Source organism: Choristoneura fumiferana, chromosome 6, assembly GCF_025370935.1.
Source record: "Choristoneura fumiferana chromosome 6, NRCan_CFum_1, whole genome shotgun sequence".
In the NCBI taxonomy this organism is placed as follows: domain Eukaryota; kingdom Metazoa; phylum Arthropoda; class Insecta; order Lepidoptera; family Tortricidae; genus Choristoneura; species Choristoneura fumiferana.
Genome location: NC_133477.1, coordinates 14,766,260 through 14,786,923, shown reverse-complemented (window position 1 = coordinate 14,786,923; position 20,664 = coordinate 14,766,260). Strand labels below are relative to the sequence as shown.

Here is a 20,664-nt window from a genome sequence, read left to right as displayed (position 1 = left end):
ATACTTATGTAAATTACGTGACAATACAATAATCTGGTAGTGAAATCCTTGTAGTCCGGCAAGGATCGTCTCCGCTGGATGGAACTTTTCAACGGTTAATAGCATCGACTTGAAATTTGGTATGCAAATGTAGTTTGGGTAACAATACAAGCACAGACAACAAAACGTACAGTCAGAAAAAAATTGTATTAAAAATGAAATTTTTACAAAAAACTTATTTTACTTTAGCAGTTTTTTTAACTCAAATGGTTGAATACCCAAATTCTCAATAATATTTTAGTTTCGATACGAATAGTTTCCGAAAACATCTTCTTTCCCGAGTCCTTTTATAACCCCTTTGGGTTGTCGGGTAAAAAATAGGCATAAAAGTTCCGTTTTTGCCATTTGGCTACGAAATACTAAAAATGAATTTCACTTGCTCTTTGTTTGTGAAACAACACAAACGCTTGGGTGGTTAAAATTGCCTTTTCACCCCGGGCAATAGGTGCAGTGCCCCTAGTGTAAGTTTTCGGTTACAAAATACGTCTCGATCGCGTTCGCGTTAAAATCTCAATTTGTATGGAAACACGAACATCGCAAACGTTCCACTAGAGGCGCTGTTCGTGTTTGCATACAAATTGAGATTTAATGCTAACGCGATCGAGACGTATTTTGTAACCGAAAACTTACACTAAGGGCACAGGTTGGAAGTTTCGAACTTAAGTTTAAGCATGGGGCCATCGCGGCAAAATACCTACCGATACTTAGGCAAGCGACTCTTCTGCGGAATGTTTTGGACGTAGAAATGACCACCAGTGTTGCCGCCGAAGAGCTTCAGCGCTTGGAACCTAATGGGCGCAAAGATAAAGCCGTCCAGCGATGCCATTAATATTACAGTCGAGTTCATAACTTGTGAGCAAAAAGTTTATCTATAATATATGAACACGTCTCTATTGTTAACGGCATAGAAGCGTGTTCAGATAGGTATTTTTGGTTGAATTTTTGCTCACAAGGTTATGAACTCGACGTTGTACATGCAGGACCTAAGACAGCAGAGAGAGAGAGAGTACCTACTAGCTAAGTACAGTGTACAGTTAGCAGCAGATAGGCAATGCCTTGCCGACTAAGCCATAGATAGTAGGTATTCCCAAAGATCTAGACGAGCTCTTAGTACCTGTGGATATATAGGTCCTTAAGAAGTTTTTAGATAAGATGTCAATGTTAGCACGTGTTTTTTTTTTCAGGGCGTGCAATGGAGCTGGGAGTAGATATAATTTACGCCAGAGTTTTTGGTCTCCATCTCCATTGGGCGGTCATATAATGTTAATGAACGAAATGAATAAATATACCTACATTTAGATCATGAAATAATGAGATACTTTTAACTACAAGTTTTTATTTTGCTAAGCCGAGTTTAGACTTGTGAGAAAATCGTGCAAGTTGCATTACATTGCGGCGCTCGATTGACCACTAAAAACTCGTTGGCTTTGCGGCCTCGCAATGTAATGCAACTTGCACGATTTTCTTACAAGTCTAAACTCGGCTTTACAGTCTTAATCAAATCTTAGAAGTCAAATTTGACCCACTTCAAACGGTGTTTCTTCGATGTCGTATGTTAACAAACTCCTCTATTATGATTGTTTTCTAATCAGTTTGTCGTATTTATATTTATGAGTAAAATGCTAATGACAACTTACAACAACAAACAATAGTTTATATAGGTACTACACTGAAAAACACCGATTGAATACAGAACTTTGCCACACATATTGCTGATTTTTACAAGCTTTTATTTAGTTTCACCTGTCCCGTAGTCTGTCCGTCTGTCTGTAATCAAATCGTATTCGACCAACATTCAGGTAGTTCGTTTGACTTGAAATTTTCGGAAGTTTCCTTTCGCACATCAGTAGTCTATTCTGAGAAAAAAATCTACAGGTGTCACTACTTCACAACCACAAAAAACCGGCCAAGAGCGTGTCGGACACGCCCAGAATAGGGTTCCGTAGCCATTAAGACAAAATTAAGTAATATTTTTCTAAGGATTTCGTATTTTACTCGGAATCTTCCAAGTTTATGTATATTTTATACCTTAGGCTGCTATTTACTCATAAACTACTAATAATTCTCAAGCACTTAGCCTTTTTCAAATTTTTCCACCCACCGGTTTAGATTTTAGAGGGGGGGGGGAGGGGGACGCTTGATTTTTAATGTAAATTTGCACTTTAAAGTTGAATATTTCGCAAACAATCGCGGAATCGAAAAATCGTCTTAGCAAACCCCGAATGGCCTATTCAACGATACCCCACACTATGGGGTTGGATGAGAAAAAAAATCACCCCCACTTTACGTCTATGCGAGGACCCTAAAAAAAATTTGTTTTGAATTTTTTATTGTACCATTTTTTTCGGCATAGTTTACATATGTATCCGTACAAAATTACAGCTTTCTAGCATTGATAGTCCCGTAACAAAGCCGCGGGCGACAGACAGACAGACAGACAGACATGGCGAAACTATATGGGTTCCGATTTTGCCATTTTGGCTCCGGAACCCTAAAAGAATGGGGCTTATCACGCTAAACACACGATTACCTAATTATTACCTTGACGTTTCGACTAAGTACTAAGTCCCGTTTGTGGAAAATTGAGTCAAAGTCACGAAATGCTTAAAATTATTAATTAAATTATAATCTGTACGTTTTTTCGATTACAATGCGTTTGTTTCTCCCCTTAACGATCGACACTTCTTGAGAATAAAGAAATTTAACTACAGCACAGGATTGGTGCAGTATAGGCTTGTTTCCTTGTGCCTATCTTTGAAAGATGAGTTAAAAAAATAACAAACGTCATACGTCACTCGTTACGTTACGTCAACGTCACACAAATCACACAATCAATCAAATCAACTCAAGTTAGTCGAACTGCTTGGGCTATTGTTGTGTATTTTTATTCGTAATAATTGTATAGTTCTGTTAATTTGCTAAATACACTTGAAAGATGTCTGAAAGAAAAGTATTAAACGTAAGTAAATACCTATTTCTACGTTCAGAGATGTAGTATCAGAAAAAAGATTACCTATTTGTATCTACTTGTGTTTGCATCTCTTGATTCCTATTCCGTGGCAGTTGCAACTATTAAAATGTTGTTTTCAGAAATATTATCCTCCGGATTTCGATCCGTCGAAGATCCCGCGTATGAAACTCGCCAAGAACAGGCAATACACGGTGCGATTGATGGCTCCCTTCAACATGCGATGTGCTACCTGCGGCGAGTATATTTACAAAGGAAAGAAATTTAACGCTCGAAAAGAAGATGTCGAGAACCAGGACTATTTGGGAATAAGAATTTACAGGTTTTACATCAAAGTAAGTGTAGCATTTAGCAATAAACCAAATGATACTTTTATTTTTGCACAACCTTAATTTGATCAGCCCTAATTGCATACCTTCTGTCTGAAATAAAGAAAGAAAGAAAGAAAGAAAATACATTTATTTAACGCCATAAAAAACAAACATAGGAACAAACATAGAACAAATAAAGACATACATGATGCTAAACAGGTCCCCACTCAGCATAATGCCACGGCAAGCCGTGGCGCTGATTTTCAGTGAGGACCTTTTCTAAAAACTAACTTAAAATAAAAATTTAAAATAAAATAAGACAAATATTAAATTGTATGGCAACACCGGCTTAAACAGTAATCTCTTCTAGGCTGCTGGTGTGAGTTAGTACATTCAATCAAACCTTTAAAAGGTTTCTGGGTTGTGAAATAGAGACCAAAAATGTTATCGTAAATATTATACTCATTGGCATGTTGCTTTCTTTAATTATGCTTGGACAGACTAGTGTCTTGGTTTGACGGAAGGTTGAACATATTTATTTAAATAATTCATTAACAAATTGAACAAATTAATAATACCCATTGTTTGTGAATTTAGATAATCATGTATAGAGACTGAATTATACTTAATAACCCTTTCATAATGGTTAAGGTTCATTCCAAAACTGAAGCTTTCTTTGTATTTTAATCTGCATAATGATTATTTAATTATTTATTTTAATACCATACTCGGACGATTTGCACCATTATCAAGCTTGTTTTTTTGTGTTAAGTAAAAGGAATGTACTAAAATGCCTTGTATTTTTTTCCCTTTGGCATAGTATGCAAGCTATACTTAATTTTCAACCTGTCAAGCTTGGAAAAAATGAAAATTATGTAATTTATTAACAATTTTGACTAAGAGTGGCAACTTTACAGCACCAAACTGGCCAAGTGCAAGTCAGGGTTCCACTGTATTTATGGTATTTTTCATACCTGACTGCCCAAAGGTCTCTATTTTTATTAAAGAAGGTTTTTTGTGGTTTAGTGATTTTTCAGTCATTTTCCTTACTTGAGTAAGCCTCTACATCGTAAGTACAGTATAGGTTTAGATTCACAGGGTTTTTGTATGAAAATACACTTTTAGATGTTTGGATTAAATGTGTTACAGTCAAATAATATTATCTACAAATGATACCTCTTTGCCAGGGCCAGGGCTTCCCAAACTTTGACAGTGACTATGGCACTTTACTTTTACTTTTGTGACTTTGCCGTTTTTTCATGACGCCCCTCAACCTAGCCCCCAAAAATACTTAACAATTACTTTAACAATTTATTTTAGTATTTGCCTACTCGTAGTAACAGGTTATCAGAAAAACACTATTTGGACATTTTGGACATTTATAATTTTGCATAAAAATAAAAAGAGTTATTTATGTAAGTGGCTGGCTAATGTGAAGAATGTGCTTGCTTTTCTGAGCATAGCTTCTGACTCAACTCGGTCGCATCGACACGCGACGCCCCTGGGACAATGTCGCGATGCCCCAGGGCGTCACGTCGCACAGTTTGGGAAGCCCTGCTCTGCTCTGCCCTGCCCTCTCATTTCTGAATAAAAGGTCTTAGCAGACAGAGTAATGAAAAAGGGATTAGGGGTTTTTTTTCTTTTTGAGTTATTGAATCCTAAATAGGGAGCATGACTGGGTAAAGAAAAAAAGTTACATAACTACTACCTACTAATTTCAGTGCACCAGATGTCTGCAAGAGATATCATTCAAAACAGATCCAAAAAACACGGACTACGAGATTGAAGCTGGTGCCACCAGGAACTTTATGGCACTTAAACTGGCAGAGGAGCAAGCAAAACGTGAAGAGGAGGAACAAAAAGAGGAGGAGGCCAATAACCCTATGAAGTTGTTAGGTAATTTTATTATTATTGTTAGATTGGAGGCCTGTGGCAAACCGTATGTATTTGTTACCGAGTAAAGAGTACTTCATCTGATTTGAAGTAAAAAATTGTTACTCACGAATATGCCTTGTTACCCGTGTAACCCGTAACAGTCGTACTGACAGAAATGACAGATGATGATGGATGATGATACTAAGGCCACCACAAACCGCAGCGCGGGCCAAGCGCGACGCACGGACATATATGACTTATTATAATTATAATTACAATATTAGTTTAGATTTATTACAATAATCACTTAAAAATATACATCAGAACATTACGAACCGCATTCAAAATGATCAGTTACGGTGCGTCACATCTAGACCCACGATACGATAACGATACAGTTCGGTTTTGCTTTGTATAAAGTACGTTCGTTCATACCGTACGGTAACGGGATGCAGTGTTTCTGCTTCATGGTTGCATCAAAAGTAACAATACGAGTAACAATATGATGGTAACGAGTACTGGTTAATAAAGTAACGAATACATACGAGTACTAAGGTTTTCGTTGCTTTTACAGCCCTATTAGATTGTTCTGTCCCACTGCTGAGCAAAGGCCTCCCCCCAATACTTCCACTGCTACAAGGGCCAGTCCTTTAATAAGTAGTCCAGTTCATCCCACCATCGCTATCTAGGTCTGCCAGGTTGCTTTTTCGAGTTGGTGGGCGTCCACACGACATTACACCACTGATAATTATATTGTGTATTCAAAATATTTTTAACTAGATTTTACCTGTAGCTTTACCTAAATAGGTAGGTACTTACAGTCGAGTTCTTAAACTTCTGAGCAAAAATTTGATCAAAAATATGTAAACACGTCTCTACTGTTAAGGCGTAAAAGCGTGTTCAGATATTTTTGATCGAATTTTTGCTCAGAAGTTTAAGAACTACTTATACTATGAAATGTTTTTTATAGTATATCCTCGTGAGCCCTTGCATACTTCATAAAGAACCAATTAACACTAAAAATAAAGGCTGAATGCACTTTATAGAGTACAAATTGTTCATTGAATAAAGAATTTTAAAAATTATGAAATAATATCCAAAATAACAAAGCTGGTGAACCACGTCTAGGTCTTTAGTACTATATCTGTTAAATAAAGTTGGACTCAGGAAGATATTAAGTTCCAGTGAAAAAAAATAACATGTAGTGCATATTATTTACATATTTAAATGTTCATTTTCAAGTCCTCCTATTTGTAAATGTTACTTTAAAATTAATCATAGTTTTTTTAAGGAATGATTTAAAGGGGCGCCATATTTGACAAATTCAATTGATTTTGTACCAAACGGTGGAAGCTATAAGGTCGAATATTTATGTACTTTTATGTGACTGGTTTTGACACTATGCCTAAAAAGAGTACTTACCTAAATATGTAACATGGAAATGCACTATGCCTGCTAATTTTATTGTTTAATACACAATCATCATCTCGTTCTATAAATAAAAGGATTATGAAATATCTTTCATGTTAGTTTATTTTATTTATTACCTTTCGCATTTGCTCGTTATGGCTATTACCTAGAAAAATTGGAACTGTATATATGTGCATTAAATTCTCAACAATATTTGCAGAATACCGTACCGAGCAGTCCCGACAGGAGATTGAGCTACTAGAGAGCCTCGAGGAGTTGAAAGAGCTGAATCGCCGCCAGCGAGCCGTCGACTACGAGGGCATGTTGCAGCAGTATCAACCCGAGACGGCTGAGGCGCGCCGGAAGCGGGAAGAACAGGAGGACGACGACTTTATCAAGTAAGGCTGCAACTTTAATCATCATCATCAGCCGGAAGACGTCCACTGCTGAATAAAGGACTTCCCCTTAAAATGCCACAATGAATGACAACTCGCCACTTGCATCTACTGGTTCCCCGGAACTCTCACGGTGTCGCCAGTTCACCTAGTGGGAGACCTGCTTAATCTTCGTCTTCCGATCTATCTTCCAGAACCTTCTAGAAACAGAACTTTAGTCGGGTCATTATTCAAGCATTTAAATTTATTTTATGAATGTGCTGTAGAATTTGATGACCTTTTTATTATTTTTTGGACGTCCTGTACTCTTACTAGATAACCTGGAAGCAGTAACAGAATCTTCTACCATATCAACAAAAAAGTGCCTACGAAAATCATACGGACGTTTATCTCGTTGCGTGGGTGCTAGCGCCATCGCATAGCATCGCGCATCGCGCCAGTGTGATCTCGCGTTGGTATCGTCACAGCATGCCTTCGTAATCCACGTAATACTAGCGGTAGCAGCATCGATCGTTCAGCTACTCAAGGCTTTTTAGTAGCTAGCACCTATGCAATTTGTTCTATGTTTGTTTTTATGGCGTTAAATAAATGTATTTTCTTTCTTTCTTTTATGTTTTCTCAAAAGTCTTAATAAAAGGATTTACTTCGGAAATTAAGCTATGTCTCAAGCCATTTCAGTTATTCATCTGTTATCTTTACTCCCGTCGTCGCTTCAGCTAATAAGACTGGTATGTTGCTAAAATAGTTTTTATTCTAATTTCAGGTCCATAAAGTTTGGTGGGACTTCTTCACAAAAAGTGGTTGCTGAGGAGATAATCGAAGAAGTTGAGGAAGATGTTGAACCTCCAGCAAAAACTTCTAGAATAGAAGTAATACCCCCTAAACCAGACACTAAAAAGAATGAGACTTGGAACAGAAGCATTGGGGTATTAAGTAAGAAGTCAGCGCTGGCAAATCTAGTGAAAAGCAAAAAGTCAGAAGTATCAAAGAATACAGTAACTAATACATGTGAAGTAACAAGCAAAGGGATGGATGTATCAAAAAGTACAGTGACTAGTACACCTGAAGTAACTAATGAAAGTGTTAGTGCAAAGTCTAGTGAGACGGTGGTGGCGGCTCCTGCCTCAGGACTCACTCTGCTGGCAAACTACTCGGGCAGTGACAGTGACTCGCAGTGAGTTTATCATATTTTATAATGTATTTGCAATTAAATAGTGTCACAGTGATTAAGTACAATGAATAAAATATATTTGCTAATTCACTATGAATTATTTTAAAAGGCACTATCGTTTCTTTTTAGTTAAAGTTACACAGTTATTAAGATGCCAGAGTACCTAGTAATTTGAATCTTGTCAAATCCCTATGTTTCAATAAATTCCAAGTCAACAGCTTGTAAATCAATCTCATATCACTTTTCTGTCTTTCCTGATAAAGGCACACGTGGCCTGTACCAATGGCCTCCGACCTCACGGGGACTCCGAAAGTCAGTCATGACTCATGAAACAATACAATACAATACAATGACTCTTTATTGTACACCAGAAATAGTAACGATACAGAAAACAGATACACAGAGACTCAACTCTGAAACTCATGAATATGACGATTAGTTTTTCGCAATCCCGCGGGAACTATGCAATTTCTGAATAAAAACTATCCTATGTCCTTGCCCAGGATTCAACGAATTTCATCTAAATCGTTTCAGCGGTTTAGACGTGATGAGGTAACAAACAAACTGTTAACTTTCGCATTTTAATTTGTTACTAGGAACCCCCGATTAATAGGTACGTTAATCAAAAAAAATTACCCTATATCGACACCTCCTACGTATACTGGTACAAGTGCATAATCATAAATTTACAGGAGAGCTGTTCAAAGGTTCCAAAACCTGTAACTTTCTCATTTGATGATATAACTTTTCAAAATTTTGCATTGGTTCCAAAGAAAATATTTGCTTTCTACCTGTATTCATGGAATTTTGAAATTTCTTATAGTTTTTGAGAAAATTGCAGATACACTACTATACGCGTATTTTACATCTTGTAGTTGTGCGGTATACTGAGCTAATTACCACTTGCTCCAGTATACGGCGTAATGCGTAGATTACTGATCTAACGATATTTTATATTGTATATGAATTTTTAGATGAAATACTTATATGGCTTGCAATGAACAATAAAACAGATGCTCTTTTACCTTCATCTATTGATTTATAAACGTTTTTATCACTTGCATCAATATACGCTAACATTAGCATGCCACTTGTACCAATATACCGCTAGTAATGTTTTAAACGTGCTATACAAAATACAGAAATATACCTTTATAAAAACCTCACTTGAAATATAAATGGTTTTATTAAGAAAAGTAATTGTATTAAGTGCTTTAAATTAATGGAAGCACATTCAATGGATTCGTATTCCTGTTCAAATGTGTACTCGTATTTTATTGTGAAAGGTTCCTCATGTGATACATATATCGCATCGCACCCATTTGTATCCACATAACGGTTTAGCTTTTTGTGCCTCTTCAGGGTTCCGTACCCAAAGGGTATAAACGGAAACCCTACTACTTTATACTACTTCGCTGTCCGTCCGTCTGTCACCAGGCTGTATCTCATGAACCATGATAGTTAGACAGTTGAAATTTTCACAGATTATGTATAACTGTAGTCGATATAATATATATATAACAAAAATAGATCAGAATAAATATTTAAGGGGGCCCCATACAACAAATGTTTTTTTTTGCCATTTTTTTGCTAATCCTAATGAAGTTGTATAGATGGTACGGAACCCTTCGTGCGCGAGTCTGATTGGCACTTTGCTTAAGACAAGCTTTGACATGAAATATTGAGTCAAAGTCAAAATATCTTTATTCAATTTAGATTGTAACAAGCACTTATGAATGTCAAAAAATTTACCACCGGTTCGTAAAAACCTCTGTTGAGAAGAGTCTGGCAATAAACCTAGGTATATTTTGTAAACAGATTTACAATCATATTTTAGTGATATCTATACATCACAAGTATTTAACACAACTACATATTTAAAACAGTTCTCAATTCGCTATTTGGAGTAAGCACTCGCCAATGCGGATCGGAATTATTTCCAAATTTCCCTATCCATGATATAATCATTAATTTTAATAATACGCCTTATATATTAATGTCTTCTTGACAATAGATTTAAATTTTGTGTCTGTTTCTGAGTCTTGGGAAACTTCTATAACTTCATACGGTTTACCCGTTTTCGCCATATACATAGCCAGGTACCATTTCTTAGGTGTGTATAAAAAATGTGTATAGGGTGTTATTAAAACCTGTACTATACTTTAAACCACATTAGGGCTACTAATTACTAATATGATCCAAGTAGAAAAATACTGTGATTCGAAAAAAAAGTTTTGTATGGAAGTGGAGTCGCAAGAAGACTTTCTAATTTCGATGTTTTCCCACTTATATCGTATTAGTAATCAGTAGCCCTAATATGGGTTACAGTATAGTACAGGATTTTTTTTATCAACCTGTAGGTATATTGAAATTTACTGTTCTCATTTTAATTAAAGCATGCATGCCTTCGCCTTCTTTTTGGGGATGCTCAACTACCAAAATGCAATGTAATACTGCAATGTTATATTTCTAGCACGCGTACATGTAGGTATAGCCGAGGAAACTGAATCACGTACTGGTACTGGGGTGGAACCGTTGTACTACCAATGTTATGTTGACATCCCATACATTTGCCAAAGAAATCATAGCGAAATAGATCACGAAAAGGTTTCACATTGGATTTAGTTTCCATGACTGTCTATGAGAAATACGGCTATTGTGGTCTTGCCAAACCAAAACATGTTTTTTTTTATATATACTATCAAATTATGTGCTCGTAGAACAGTTTAAACGGTCCGCACGCAGCGACGGCTAGCGCGTACACTGAGGCAACTGCCAGTTACACTCGACTTCCCCGGCCCCGCGACAATATCGGTGCCGCGTATAGTGGTGCATGTCGGTTGCCTCAGTATACGTTGTACCGATTAGCAAAACGGTGTTAGATGCATTCATATACGTCACTTTATTTCCAAAACTAATAGGAATATCCGTCCAAATTTTTTGTGGTAGGTAAATAAGGAAATATTAATCACAAAATTGCAAAAAACTAAAAATCAGAAATTTGTCACTTGTACCAGTATACGTAGGAGGTATCGATATTATTAAACAAAATCTATTGATTATTTTCGTGTTATTATTTGCAGCCTTCGTGCTTTGCACTAATGGAACCTTTCTGCTACTGATGTCATATTGAAAATGTATACATCTGCCAAAGAAAACATAGCGAAATTGATTATGAAAAGGTAAAGGTTCCACCATGGTACGCGATTCCTCGACTGCAGCAGGGCTACTACGAAACTCGAACTTCGTATCGTACTGTCCCTCTCGCTCTCGTATTAACGTCTACCTACACCTAAATTGTAAGGTTTGACCACACCTGTCGGGTGACTGCAACGCGACGGCGATTTCCCCAAACAATTTAGCATTGTATTGTAGGTAGCTTCCACTTTTAAAGTTTAAAAGTTATAGTGGAAGCTATAATATAATGCAGTGAATTTAAAATTTGTATTTTTGTCTGTTCCTAACTGAATGCTCCTCTCATCCACTCAATGGTTGACTGGTAGAGATTCCTTAAAGGGATGAGTTGTTTGTACATAATAATATTATATCTCAATGTTTGTCAGTTGTGTTTGTTTATTTATTTCGTACAATAAATAATAATAAAAAAGAGTACATAAGCACATACAATATCGCTCGTGTCGCGTTCTATAGCGATTTCGTTTTAGTATAGGTACTATGCGTTTAAACTCGGGGGAACGCTACCTTCTATTTCACTTCAATTGGCACAATTAACGGAGGTAAAATAAGGTAAAATAAAATATAATAAATAAATATAAATATAAAATATAAATATAATAATAAAATATATATATTTCCTTTCATCCAATTAAAAGTAAACATTATTAAAAAAGGCATTGCCATTAGGAAGTGACTATCTTTTTGTTAATTTCTTTGTTATGACTTATGAGTTAACTACTCGACCGATATCGGTGAAAATTGGCCACGAGATAGCTAATACTACGTTAAACAATATTGATTGTGACACTGATTTCCTATGCATGCCAATGTCCTAAATACCTAGGGTAGCAGGAAAAAACTACGTAGCAAATAGATAAGAGTTATTATTGTATTATTAATTTCCTGCGCAAACTTATGCATTATTTTACTTCTAATCCTCCGTTTTTTTCATAACCGTACATCAAAAAAAAAAACAACGTGCACATTTCTTAGTTAAAATAGTTGCTATCATTAAGTAGGTATTTCTTGATGCTGTTACCAAGTCGGCATCGGTAGTAGATCTCGTAGTTAAACCAACACAAACTTAGTTCTACGTCTACGTTGAACTACCAACTCCAAATTACGTTCGTGTTCGCTCAATTCATCCGCCAGTAACAATTGCCGATCCGCTCGTACCGCACGCTTCTCGCGCCGGCCCCCGCGTAAACATTTACGTAAAACAATAACTTTTACGTAAACCTCGAGACCCTATCGGACTGACTATAAGTGTGACTTTATTCAGAACTAAACCGTGAATATCGTCGGTACGTTGATTCTAATTGCAAAATTGAACAGTTTACGCCGTTTGTCATTTGTTTTGGTTGGAACGCTAACCGCCGGTCATCCAGTACAGGTATGATCTTTTAAATTACTCGTTATCCCATTATTTAGGTACTTCTTTTGTTTAGTAATAGGCTGGTGCGTAAGATTACGTAGAGAAAATAAAATTGTGGTTTGTCACCACCGGTTTCGCATAAACAACGCTGATTGTAAAAGAAATTTAATTAAAGTTGTTTTGTGAAATTATCGGTCGTCAGCTGCGTGGAGTGTAGGTAGTTTTAGATGAAACTAGTGTTTCGGTTGGCAATAGGGTTTCTCTTAATGAGGTTGTTGCAAAATCGACGTAGAACTTTTCAGTGAGCGTTTATTTTTATAGTTATCAGTTAATCAGTTACTACATTGAGATAGGATAATGATATACCTACTTAAATATTTTCTCTTATCAATAAATCCCTACCTACCTTCGTTTTGTGATTTTGACACTTGTAAGTGAATACTACTATACGTCATAGTAGTATACCAATAGCAATGCCTTTCAGGGAAGATAATTATGATCTTTCGAATAAAAAGTGCCACAGATGAACATAATTCAGTTTCCAGCTTCGCTTGTAAGTACGCACGTCATTAAAGACAAATTGTGGAATAGTGTAAGCTGAGCTTATGATTGTTTACAAACATTATTTATTTCTGCTATTGTTCGGTGGCACCATCATGTTAAAATAAAGCTTCGGATCTGACAGTTGCCTTTGGCAGATCCTTTTTGTTAAATTAAATAAATAGCATGAGCACAAGCATGAGACAATAATTCACAGTTGATAATTGCATTAGATAGGTAGGTAAGTATCCTTTTCTACTAATTTTAGGCCAGGCATACCCAATAGGTACAGAACAGTTATACAATCATTTTAAAACTTGTTGCCTACGTACGTTCCTACAAAGTCATGTCATTCAAAACAGCACGTGTTTATTTTACCGACGTTAATTGCTGGATTATTTTTTAATTAATGGATGGATAATAAAATTATTCAATTAATATTAAAAGCTATTGCACTTCAAAAAGTATAACATTTCACTGGTAATCTACAACTGGCAGCACGGAAGTAGCGTTGCTCGTTAAATTCTACGAATGTGACAGTCCCACACGCCAATCAGCGCTTACTCCCGCGTCTTGCTTACTCTCCTAGGACACCGTACCGTAGGGTTTAAGCGTTACTTTTTGTCTCGCACATGTCATTTGTGGAACAGTTTGGCGGTCGAGGTTTTTCCAACTCACTGTGATTATGACTACCTTCAAAAAGCGAATGCACCATTTCTAGGAATCCCGGCAACGCATCGCTGCAGCCCTAATGGTGCTGCTGATGTCTATGGGCGACGGTAATCACTTAACATCAGATCAGGTGAACCGTCTGCTCGTTTGTCTGCTATTAGGTACATAAAAAAACTTATTTTGTACTTTTGCCGCTACTGTTTTTTTTAAATATTTTCGCGGCTTGTTTGGTAAGTGCAGAAAGTGAATACTCCCCGATTCGCAGGTTCCAATTTACGAGCGCGTTAAACAATAAACTGTCTGGCATTTGAATTGAAAATTCGAGAATTCGCAAAATTCCAGTGGGAATTCTCAAAAATTATCGTGACTATTTTCAAAAGTTACCCACATCCTGGTCCTCTTTAATTTTCCTTTCACGTTTTACAAATTAGCGGTTATTGACTTTATTCCAATCCCCTGAGAATATTGCGTTTAACAGTAGCCAATGTGTTATTCCAGACGTCCAACGAACTACATAACAAATTTCATCCAAATCCGTGTAGCGTTAAAGAGTAACAAGCATAATAATATATACACACACACACACGCACACACACACGCACGCACGCACTCACGCACGCACGCACGCACGCACGCACTCACTCACGCACTCGCAGCTCGCACTCGCACGCACAGCCTTAAGTACGATGAAAGCGAAATTTGGAATTGAGAATACAAACAGGTTTTATAAACTTTTATCCAGGATAAGAGAGTTTTTTTCGGATACCTAGTAATAAATTAATTCGGCGCAGACGAAGTCGTGGGTTACTAGTAACTGCTAGTATTACAATAAGGATAACTTATGCCTTCCTATTCCATTAACCCATGTCCGCCGTTAGTGGTCACTCCATCCCAAAATCCTATTATCTTTTAGACTTTACATTAAATTTCTTTCACCTTTTTTTTAAGGGTTTCGTAGTCAAACAGGAAACTTTATTCCGGGTATTTTGGTGACCTGATCATGTTCAACTATACACAACTCAGTAAATGTACACTAGTGTTTACCACCATTATTATTTATACATGAAACATTCACATTTTGGTTTTGGTTCACAACAATGGAGATTTACTAGCCTCTAGATTTACTAACATCTCACACGACGAAAAAACTAATACTTAACATATTTCACCCTATTTATAACCAAATCTTAACTTGTAACCAATCTCTCTATATAACTGCTAGCTTATAATTGTCTATATAAGAGTTTATTAGGCTTGATCTCCTCTTTAGAAATCTCTTTGTTAGGTTGATTATCTGTCAGTAAGCTTGACCAACCGTCTGTCGGTTTTAACAATCTTGTTCACTCCTTTAGGTATATCATTATCACCATTTGCCATGATATCAGTCGAAAGACGTCCAATACTGGACAAAAGCTTGCCCTAAAGAGTTCCACAACGATCGATCCTGCGCTGCACGCATCCAACTACAACAACCTTTGAGTATTTAGATAAATACTCAAAGACAACAACCAATACCAGTGACAACGTAACCTAACTCGTATTAATGTAGCCAAAACCTAGAGATAATTTATAGAAAGATACTGATCTACGAGTAATTGACGACCGGATGGCTAAGTGGTTAGAGAGCCTGACTACGAAGCTTGAGGTCCCGGGTTCGATTCCCGGCCGGGGCAGATATTTGTATGAATAATACAAATGCTTGTTCTCGGGTCTTGGATGTTTAATTATGTATTTAAGTATGTATCCATCCTAATATAATAAATGCGAAAGTGTGTGTGTTTGTGTGTATGTTTGTCCATCTTTCACGTCGAAACGGAGCGACGGATCGACGTGATTTTTGGTATAGCGATAGTTTATGGGCCAGAGAGTGACATAGGCTACTTTTTATCCCGAAAAAATGCACAGTTCCCGAGGGAACAGCGCGCGATAATCGAATTCCACGCGGGCGAAGCCGCGGGCAAAAGCTAGTTTACCTATATAAGTATGTTTATCCGTTGCCTAGTATCCATAGTTCAAGCTTTGATTAGTTTGGGACTAGGTCAATTGGTGTCAAGTGTCCCATGATATTTATTTATTTATTTAATTAATAATGTTTTCTATCGTATTTTGTCGGAAAAGTTTGTATTTATACAGCTTTCTCAATCAGCTTCAGTAAACTTCAGTAAGCTAGTTGAGAAAGCAAGTTAAATACGAACTTTACTGACAAAACACGATGGCAAAATATTATTTACAACATCTGTAAATACCCTTTGTGTGAATCAACGTTGAATCGTGTCTGCTGTCGTATTTTTTAATACAGTAGTTGTCAAGATAGAGTTGCATGTAAAACGGTAATTAGCTGTTTAGTCAAAACTTAATACCGATTATCATAAAAATATCGAGGCATCCATAATTGTGAAAGTCAAGCTACACTGTAAAGATCGACGTTACTAATCGATGTAATCATTTTTTGTTCGTGTACGAACACAGGTTTTCCTATTTTATTTCAAGTCCTTTAGTCCACTTCGAGAAAAATGCAGAAATAATGACATGAATGTTGCGGCTATTAGGGTCCATGTTAACTAGATCATGTATAAAATTTGCCTAATAAATTAAAACTGAATACTGTACCGTACATTTCAGTTTATAAGCGCTAATAATTTTCATAACAAATTATAAAAGCTAAATATACTGAACGGAAGAAAATCTGGCCCTCAAATGTATGCAGTAATAGGTAATTTTTGTATGAAGAGTGGGCCACATTTTGTGCCGCTGAGTATAATCAAGATAGAATACATCCTAAAAAATATTCATTACATGTACCATCAGCCAAATAAGTGATCTATCAATTTTTAAACAAGTTCCTGTCAGATGAATATGCCGCTAAAGTCGAACTTTCAAGTTGACAGACACGTCTATTGGCATTATTATTTTATGAAATGCAAACGATTATCAACTTGAGGGTGGTAGACCACATATTTGGCTGATGGTACATACCCCGTTCTTCCCGTTACCCATTGAAACATTTTTTGTCAGCTATCAAAAATTATAATTTATGGCGTCGAAAATGCAGCGTGAGATGAGTTTGATCCTTCGTATAAAAAGGCGTTGTTAGACTTAGCCTAATGTGATACACGACTGTATTGGCAACACAAGTTTGCTAAGCTATCTAGACTCGTCATGGCCGCGAATAAATAAAAATAATTAGTAATACAGTCTCGTCTCAAGTTCATCTTGCGAAATGAAACTCTTTAATTCTGCATTAAATGTTCAACTTAATTTTCAAGAACCAAGTCACACACAGACAACAATAACACCAACGATAGGTATCTAATGTTTAAGAGTACACTCCAAGTTTAGTTGTTTTTATTTTTCGCAATTTTACACTTTAATACGAGTAATCAGGTAATTAGCATACGAGAGGTCAATTTAACTATGTTTTATGAATTTAAGACTACGAATAATTCAAGATGTTATCAATTAACGCACATAAATGAATATGACTTTATTCCACCACGCGAAGCGACTTCATATTCGTTTCCTAAGGTAGAGCTAGAATTAAGAAAAAAATCGTTTCGTGATGCGTGGAAACTATAAATAATTTTTAACAAAAATGACATTGAATTTCATACTTAACAACCCCAGGTGTTATTTTAAAATAAGAATTTATAATTTTTTATGATAGTTGAATATATACGAGTACAATTCTTATCGCACAAAAAGTATATTCACTGGGTTCAAATAAACGTATTTTACAACGTCCTCGAAACCCTTGCTTGTAGTTATCGTCAACTATGCCTACCTATTTACATAGCATGAGCCAAATCGTTAACTAATTTGTTCAAACGTTTATGTACAGAAGCAGTAACTTGCATGACAAGTTTTTTTAACTGTTTATTAATAGACTTCACTATACATTTACAATTTATTTCAGATCATCTGTAAACAATCTTCTGGTATAAAATTAGCAGATTTGTCACTTTTTATTACCTGTGGTCACGAGTAATATTCATCAAGTATTTTATTAACAGGTTTTTTCTTAGACAAGCAGGCACTTAATACGTTCATCTGTTGTTAAATAACTCAGTTGATTTAGCAATATAAGTTTATTAGTTAAGCAGCATCCGCAATTATCCTAAAAATAGCACTAATTATAATCCCGGACTTATTTTCCAGTTTAAACAGTACACGTCTCTTGAGCATTTCACATAAAATTACACATCGTAATTACCACAATAATACACGAAATTTCCACAATATTTCAGATTGAGATACTCATTTACGTATGTCTACGCTCGCTTGTCCGTAACGCCTTCCTTGTTGTGATTGATGTACAAACTTTTATACGTTAGAACTTTTTTATGTGTGCTATCGAATTCTAAAACCATGCTTCATTGATTAATTAATTATTTCCCTGCTGCGAATGAATTAAAACGTGCTTAAACAAACACTGGACTTGCTCAGCACACGCTGTTACATAATCAAAAGCAATGTGCGGCACAATTTATAGGCGGGCTCAGTATAATCTAGATGTAACACTGCACTTCTGTATCTGTAGTGGTTTTATAGTGATCCCAAAGTATTTCATCCCTCTCTGATATGCGAATGTATGTAAAAGGGCGTAAAGCCTCAGATGTGCCTATTTATTGGTCCATTAAGTGCTCTAATTTATGTCGGCGGCCGATCGTAAAATCCGCCAGATTACGAAATTTCTAGGCATATCCCGATGTGCCTGAGAAACGATACGGCAGATCGATTAGAGCAACGCATTCGTCGATATTCCTAGCTCTATACCGGGCACATCGTGATATGCCGAAAAAAAGAAAAATTTAGGTACGACGAGCGAAGAGAGGAGTGGTTAGTATATATTATTGACGACCGGATGGCTGAGTGGTTAGAGAACCTGACTACGAAGCTTAAGGTCCCGGGTTCGAATCCCGGCCGGGGCAGATATATTGTATGAATGTTTGTATCTCGGTCTTGGATGTTTAATATGTATTCAAGTATTTATCTATATAAGTATGTTTATGTGTCCATAGTACACGCTTTGCTTAGTTTGGGACTAGGTCAATTGGTGTCAAGTGTCCCATGATAATAATAAAAAATAAATAAATAATAGAAATTTTTATTCACCATCACAAACATAAAATACAATACAAGACAGATAACATTATGAAGTGAGGCAAAATGGACATGAGACTCAGCGAGGTCGCTGATGATATTTATTTTATTTATTTTATTTATGGCAGCGGCCGGCGAAGTGCCAGAACCGATATGGCGGCGTTTCATGATATGCCTAGGAATTTCATGATCTGCCTAAACGTCACTAGGCAAATCGTTAAACGGTGAGTTTAAAACGATATGGCGGATGTCCCTTAGCCAATTCATGAAATGGCGCCATTTCACGATATGCCTAGGAATTTCGTGATTTGGCGGATTTTACAATCGGCCGCCGACACATGTCTACACAACTTAAAAATCAAAAATTGCGGATTTTTCATGACAAGGCAAGTATGAAAATATATTCAATCTCTTCCTCTTATGATTCGTTCTGTTTCGTTTTGTATCTTGAAATATAAATGAGACAAAACGGTTAGAGGAAAGATTGGTATTTCCTCGCCTTCTTTTTGTTTGTCTTGGCGTGCACTACCGTGCCCACAGATAATCACAAGCCGAAGTTACTTTAGCAGAAAATTAAATTTCATTAGGCAAATGAAAATGCATGCAAATCTTGCAAGTGCCTAACTATATCTCATAATGGTTACTTTATTGAATAATTCTGTTCGAGTTATAGATCACTATCTATCTAGATACCTGTGAAGTAGCATAATGTGACGGTCTATTTACTCGTATGATGTTTACGTCACACAGATGAAATGGAGCTTGTGATGTGGTATTTACTATTCTGTTAGGTGTCAGTTATGACATCCGTTCGTTGTTGAATTATTAATGTGTATTCTTAGAAATTCCTTCAAGAGATTAGGTATACCCGAGTAACACGTGGATCTTGCGCCCTACTTTTAATTTAGTAATAAATGTTTCAATGACCCGAAGGATAAAAACTGTTCACAGTTTTCCAGCAGTTTAAGTCCTATGCATGACAAATGTAGGTTTTTCATTACATTGTAATTTATCCATCCATCCATTTAAGTCGTCCAGTTGGATAGGATGGTTTGTTTCCATCGGCTTCTGTCCATGGCAGCCCTGACGACGGAGCTAAACCTCGGGGACCTGGAGTCCGTAATTTGATCTGTCCATCTTGTAGGAGATCTGCCCCGGACTCGTTTACCATTCGTATAATCGTCCTAGTATCTATAGGGGTAACTAAATTATACTTTTATACAATTTGATACAGTTCATGAAAAGTGAATACGTCAGATTCCTGGTGGGATATTTCAGATTTTCGTTAAAAAATCAGTAGTTTATTCTATGTTATATTTTAGTCCATTATAATGGTAATACGGGGATAGATTCTAAACAGTAGTGGAGTAGGTGGCTTCAAAAAGAAAACAAAAACGTAGTAACGAATTGAAGACAGAACTCTGAGGACAATTGGTCTGGAAGGATGTGTATGTATAATCAACGTAAATCTTCTTTAGCGCTTAAACTCTGATGATACACTACGTTAAAATCTGTGCAGATAAATGGAAGGAAGCTAATTTTATACAACGTGTCTCTACCTTCCGAAAAAAGATGAATAGAACGTATTGATTAAGGTATTTCTAACCTATTTACAAAGTCTACCAAAATTT

General features: G+C 36.3%; 1 protein-coding gene and 1 long non-coding RNA gene across 2 annotated transcripts; one reads left to right on the top strand and one right to left on the bottom strand.

Moving 5' to 3' along the window:
- The first annotated feature begins 2,897 nt into the window (after positions 1-2,897).
- Positions 2,898-8,259, top strand: LOC141428682 (splicing factor YJU2-like). The gene is made up of 5 exons (XM_074088686.1): positions 2,898-2,998; positions 3,130-3,342; positions 5,040-5,214; positions 6,824-7,001; positions 7,762-8,259. The coding sequence occupies exons 1-5, from the start codon at positions 2,975-2,977 to the stop codon at positions 8,174-8,176; spliced, it is 1,005 nt and encodes a 334-aa protein (XP_073944787.1). The 5' UTR covers positions 2,898-2,974; the 3' UTR covers positions 8,177-8,259.
- A 9,712-nt stretch (positions 8,260-17,971) lies between these two features.
- On the bottom strand, positions 17,972-18,338 carry LOC141428681 (uncharacterized). The gene is made up of 2 exons (XR_012451456.1): positions 18,144-18,338; positions 17,972-18,047 (listed from the first exon to the last, which is right to left on the bottom strand). It is a non-coding gene; the product is annotated as an uncharacterized lncRNA (long non-coding RNA).
- Positions 18,339-20,664: the final 2,326 nt, after the last annotated feature.

Coding starts and splice junctions, on each gene's coding strand:
- LOC141428682 (XM_074088686.1), top strand. CDS start 2,975: ATGTCTGAAAGAAAAGTATTAAAC. Junction 5,215..6,823: donor TAACCCTATGAAGTTGTTAG/GTAATTTTATTA, acceptor CAATATTTGCAG/AATACCGTACCGAGCAGTCC. Junction 7,002..7,761: donor GAGGACGACGACTTTATCAA/GTAAGGCTGCAA, acceptor TTCTAATTTCAG/GTCCATAAAGTTTGGTGGGA.